This window comes from Sinocyclocheilus rhinocerous, unplaced genomic scaffold, assembly GCF_001515625.1.
Source record: "Sinocyclocheilus rhinocerous isolate Xijiao unplaced genomic scaffold, SAMN03320098_v1.1 scaffold107, whole genome shotgun sequence".
Lineage (NCBI taxonomy): Eukaryota > Metazoa > Chordata > Actinopteri > Cypriniformes > Cyprinidae > Sinocyclocheilus > Sinocyclocheilus rhinocerous.
Window position 1 is genome coordinate 697452 of NW_015635024.1, and position 5691 is coordinate 703142.

Genomic DNA, 5691 nt, shown 5'->3' on the forward strand with positions numbered 1-5691 from the left:
TATATTCACTCGACAAGCTCGCGCATCTGCGCCGCCTGCGCGCTCAATCCACTCAGCGTGCTTTTTTTATCAGCTCGCGCACTTCAGCTATACAGGCGTTAATACTGAATGTTTAACGTTATATTCATTGCATACATATACTACGTAGTAGACATCCTTAATTCCCATTCTGCTGTCTGTTGTTCTGTTGTCGGTGTTTCTTTGTCTGAATATGGCGCTTATCACATGCTGTGTTGTATCGGCGTTTGGTATCGGGGCATTTTAACGAGCACGAGTACAGGAGCTCAGTATCGGGCCCGCATCCCTAATACATATACATATATAATTTAATAATTAATATAATTAATAATGTAATTATTACGTTATTAATTTATATACATATATAAATATACACAGTACATACTGATATATTATATAAACACAAACTTTTATTGTGGAATGCGATTAATCACAATTAATCGAATTGACAGCACTATTTGAAATAGAAATAATTTGTAACATTAAAAATGTCGTTATGGTCGCATTTGATCAATTTAATGAGTCCTTGCTGAATAACCTTTTGTGTGTGTGTACGTGCATGCATGTACCTGTTTGAGCTGCATCATGGTGAGAGTGAAAAGGTTGACAAACTGCTCCTCGTACTGACTGACACTTACTGCTGCTATCTCTGTCAGACACTTCAGAGTGACGTTCCGGAACATCGGAACATTTAGGAACTGTGGAACAAATCGGAACACAAATGATAAACTTTCGGGAACACTCAATGATTTTCACCAAGTGAAAGGCTATAAATGTTTGAGCACCAGCTCAGTCACAAAGCTTTGAGCAGAGAGCCAATGAGAACAGCCAGCGCTCCAATGATTTCCCTCTCTTTCTTACGCACTGGCAAGCTGAACCAATGACAGTGCGCCTTTGTGAGAGGAGTGACAGCAGTCTGCTACAGCAGCATTTCATTAAATCAAATGAGTAACAATTAGAGACCTCGAGACGTGTTACCTTGTACACCAGCGTGCTGATGAGTTTGGTTTCAAATATGTAGCCCAGTGGAATCCAGTTAAGGAAACGAAGGAGGGTCTCCAATGTGGCGTGGACTAGAGGGGCATTCTGGGAATTTTCCTGATGTACACAGCATCGAGTGAGGTTTAAAAATGAGAGGTGTAAATATAGTAATAGTTGACCCAAAAGTATGAATGAGAGACGGAATGAGAGACCAAACAGCTGATACATACGTCTCAATAATCCACACCACTCCAGTCCATCAATTAACATCTCGTGAAGCAAAAAGCATGTTTTTAATAAACAAATCCATCATTTGACATTTTTAACTTTAAATCTTTAAATACGAGTTCATAATCCTTTTCCTCTCTCAAAATCCACCCACATATTTGTTTAGAACGGTTATGGCTTGTAAACAGTCTTGATCTGTGCATATTTCTCTCCGGATACAGACAAGACATTTTTTCACTGAAGCAAGCAGTATTATGGAAACAAAAATTTTAGATAAATATTTTAGCTGGAAGCAACAGTTTGAAGATAGAAACTTTCTAATGATGGATTTATTTTCTACAAACACGCAGCTTTTTGGTTTACAAGACATTAACTGATGGTCTGGAGTGGTGTGGATTATTGTGATGTTTTTATCAGCTGTTTGGACTCTCATTCTGACGGCACCCATTCACTGCAGAGGATCCACTGGTGAGCAAGTGATGGAATGCTGAATTTCTCTAAATATGTTCCCATTAACAGACAAACTCATCTACATCTTGGATGGCCTGAGAGTGAGTACAATTTCAGCAAATTTTAATTTTTGGGTGAACTATTCCTTTAATTATAAAAATGAAAAACACTAATGCTGTAATAATATGCATGCAACATACCATGACAAACTGGCATAGCTGGAATATTTGGGAAAATTCATTGCACATACTGCAAGAAGAAAAGAAAGAGAAAGTAAATATCACCACAATTATTTTACCAACCACACCCTGCACAATCTGTAAGTGTCACGTGTTACAGGTCAAGTGTACCTGTCCTTCAGGTGCTTGGCTTTGACCTGAGTCATCTGCCCGCTGGAGAAGTCAAACACCTCCTCACTGAGGAGCTTCAGGATGATCATGTTGTTCTGACACAAGCTCTCGCTGGTGCGACTCGCTCCCACAATGTCACTGATGAATGTGGGCCAGTGCTTTGGCCACTCCTGCTTCAGAATCTACACACAAACAGGAAGACAACATCAGCGATAAAGCCATGAGCCATTCGCTCTCACAATATCATGACTATAGATATTCCTGAAAGGACACTCACCTGCACCAGGATCATGTTGAGCTTTGCTATGTAAACCCCTTCCTTCTGTAAGAGCACAAATACAAGTCAACATAGATGCATTCAGTGACATGACTAGTACAAATCAGGGTTATAATAGTTAACTAAAACTAACTGAATGCTAACTGAAAACAAGTTTAAAATTTGTTTAATTTCAGTTGTTTATTTTATTTAAAATAATGATTTTTTATAGTTTTGGTTGTAACTGATTGAAATTTACTAATTTGAATAAAACCAACATTAAATGAAATGCAATAAAATAAAACATTTAAAAAATTTATTTTCAGTTAGTTGCCAAGGCAACATCTCTCACTTTCAATTAAAGTACTACAATAACTAAAACTAAAAAAGTTAATAAAAACTATATTTAAAAATAAATAAATAAATAAATGAACAATAAAATTGACAAAAACAACAAAAGTACTAAAAGTCTAACTAAAATTAAAATTAAAAATAGGACTGCACGATATTATCAGAACATTATCGGAATCGGCCGATAAAGGATTAAAACGTAAAAATCGGCATCAGCCATTTTGAAAAAATTATTATTATATAAAATTATTTACTTAGGGGGCGCTGTTGGCCTACTTGTAATAAAATGAAAGTAAAATACACAAATATCAAGATACTTGTGATTCTGAATAAATAAAGCAGTATGGTTGTCATAAAATCAGGAGTCTGTTTTATTTTTTTTTAAAGGTCAGAAGCTATAGTTTACATGACTAAAAATCACATGCATGACACTTAATCAATACAGATTTATTCATTATGTAATATATTTTTTCAAATGGATTATGAAAACGTAAATACAAGGAGCTCTAAATATTTTTTTTAGAATTTTTACAGCTCTTTTGCTTTAGACCGTCTATTAATGTTAAATCCACAAATAACATGTTAAGGTTTCAACTGCATCCGTCTGAAAAAAAAAAAAACCTTCAGAGACTGATTTTATTATAGTTATTTTCAAGGCTTTCAATGTACTCTCATTAAAAAAAAAACTTTAATAATATTTATTAGTTCTAACAAATTAGTTTTTGGTCAAAACTAACCAAAATTAAAAATTATTTGTTTAGAATTTCCGCACAGGAGAGACTTTGTGAAATTTGACAAAGGGAAATATACAGTATATCGGTATTGGCATCGGCTATCGGCCAAAAGGAGTTGAAAAATATTGGCATATCAGAAAAAATCTAATATCATGCATACCCATTTAAAAATAAGAAAATAAAAACAAATTCAAAGTAATTAAAATGGTACAACTTGTAGTATTAATACTAAACATCTAAAACATTTTAATTACCTCTACGCTGTTGGGATCAGAGGAAGTCTTGATAATCAGCCCAACAACATACTTTTTAATTCCTGTAGACAGACAGAGATGTCAGTTATTTGTGCATTTCTTAAAAGAGGCAATTAGGTTATAATGTGGAGGTGTGTAATAGATTTTCCATAGAGGCTAATGTCAGTGTGTGTGAATGACCTTCACACTGGTTTCGTGGAAGAATCTTCCAGCGTGTTTTGATCACTGTCTCCAGTATCTGAAGAGCGTAGTACTGCAATACAAACAGCAAAAATAATAAATATCAGTTTAATGTGGCAGAATAAATGATCAAGGTTGGAATTTAGTAGCAGGACTCAATAAACTGGCCAAATTTAGAAACACGTTAATTAGGGCTGTCACGATTCCTTGATTAAATTTGAGTACTCTATTATAAAAATCCTTGATTGCAATTTGCCCGTGTCAATTAACCTGCAAAATAACAGAAGTGAATCCATGAAAAGCATTATTAGACCGTTTTCTAAGGTTGCACGAAATATTAAAACCATTTAAAAATCATAATAAAGCATAGTGCTATTATGAATTCACAAAGGCTGCAATTCAAATAAATAAATAAATATGTGCTGCGGGTTTAATATGCGCTTTATTTGCGTGTAGGTTACGTGCATCTAAGAGCAGCTCCGTTCACAGTAAATGCTGCTCCACACAAACAGTTATCATTTACATGCGTGGATCGTCTCAAACTCAATCTTTGCATGCTGTGAGTCTATGCATCTTTACTTATAATGTTCATCTAGGACCAATGTGCACCATTCTATCAGATTTATAAGGTAAATCATTTACAACCCTATGCCAACACAGAAGAATACATCATTATCTTTCTAAATATGCTAACTGTTCATCATAACTTCAAAATAAAAGTTAAAACCCTTTTTTTCCCCCAGTTTGCATCTTTTGATGGCCACATGTTCTTGTTTAAGAAATGACAGTGGCTCTAGCATTTATATCTTAAAGGGTCATGAAACCCCAGACTACTTTTTCTGAGATTTTAGCAGAGGTGTTTGTGTTGCACATCATAGAAGACAATGTTAGCATCCGTTCATTTTAACTGTTGGAGAAAACTGGTTAATTTTAAGTTTTTTTGCGCTATTTTCATCTTCTGGGTTTAAAATCTACATTGTGTTGACGTCACGATTTGTGACGAGGCAATGGACTATAGTACATCGATGACGTGTCGGTGTCTATTAAATTATTCATGAGACTGCGTGTTCTTATCCTATGAGAAGACGCTTCGCTTAATTATTCACAACAGCATGTGTTGATTTGCTATGACAGACGCTTCAGACTGTGAGATGACATCGCGCACGTTAACTGAGAGAAACGTTCATGGATCAAAGACGAGTGTTTGTTTTTGCTTTGTAATAAGAGTTCGGCACAAACATGATTCATTCACTTAGTGAGTGAAACCGTTTTACCGTTTTCCATGACACAACCCGTCAAAAGGCTTAGTCTGAACGCGAAGCTGTGCGTGTTGTCTGTCTGCTCTCTTCCCCCTCCGCTCCGCTGCGCACCACGCCCACTTTTTTAGCGTTTTTTTAAAAACTGTGGTGAGAACTAACCAGTGCTGAAACGGGGGGTTTCATGACCCTTTAAAGAAGTGGCCAAATAATAAAGATTAAGTGGACATTTGAAGTAAATGTTTTTAGTCAATATTAACCAAGGATCAGATCACACTGTAAATTGTAAAAACAATCGTCAGGCCGTTGGCGCCCTCTGCAGGCATTTGATATAATAATGTACATAAGTTATGACAATATTGTTTTATTACATTATGTATTTTAAAGGGGTCATATGATGCTGCTAAAAAGAACATTATTTTGTGTATTTGGTGTAATGAAATGTGTTTATGCGGTTTAAAGTTAAAAAAACACATTATTTTCCACATACTGTACATTATTGTTTCTCCTCTATGCCCCGCCTTTTTGAAACGCGTCGATTTTTACAAAACTAATCGGTCTGAAAAGCGAGGTGTGCTCTGATTAGCCAGCTATCCAGTGCGTTGTGATTAGCCGAATACCTCAAGCGTGAGA

General features: G+C 35.6%; 1 protein-coding gene across 2 annotated transcripts in view; it reads right to left on the reverse strand.

Moving 5' to 3' along the window:
* The window catches only part of LOC107746076 (exportin-1-like), a 21006-nt gene that overhangs the window by 12135 nt on the left and 3180 nt on the right, over nucleotides 1-5691 (reverse strand). For both annotated transcript variants that reach the window (XM_016560130.1, XM_016560131.1), the window contains exons 4-10: nucleotides 3803-3875; nucleotides 3623-3684; nucleotides 2305-2349; nucleotides 2028-2209; nucleotides 1878-1926; nucleotides 997-1116; nucleotides 588-716 (exon numbers count right to left, since the gene is read on the reverse strand). In XM_016560130.1, the coding sequence (XP_016415616.1) occupies nucleotides 588-716; nucleotides 997-1116; nucleotides 1878-1926; nucleotides 2028-2209; nucleotides 2305-2349; nucleotides 3623-3684; nucleotides 3803-3875 (660 nt within the window). The remainder of the gene's footprint in view (nucleotides 1-587; nucleotides 717-996; nucleotides 1117-1877; nucleotides 1927-2027; nucleotides 2210-2304; nucleotides 2350-3622; nucleotides 3685-3802; nucleotides 3876-5691) is intronic.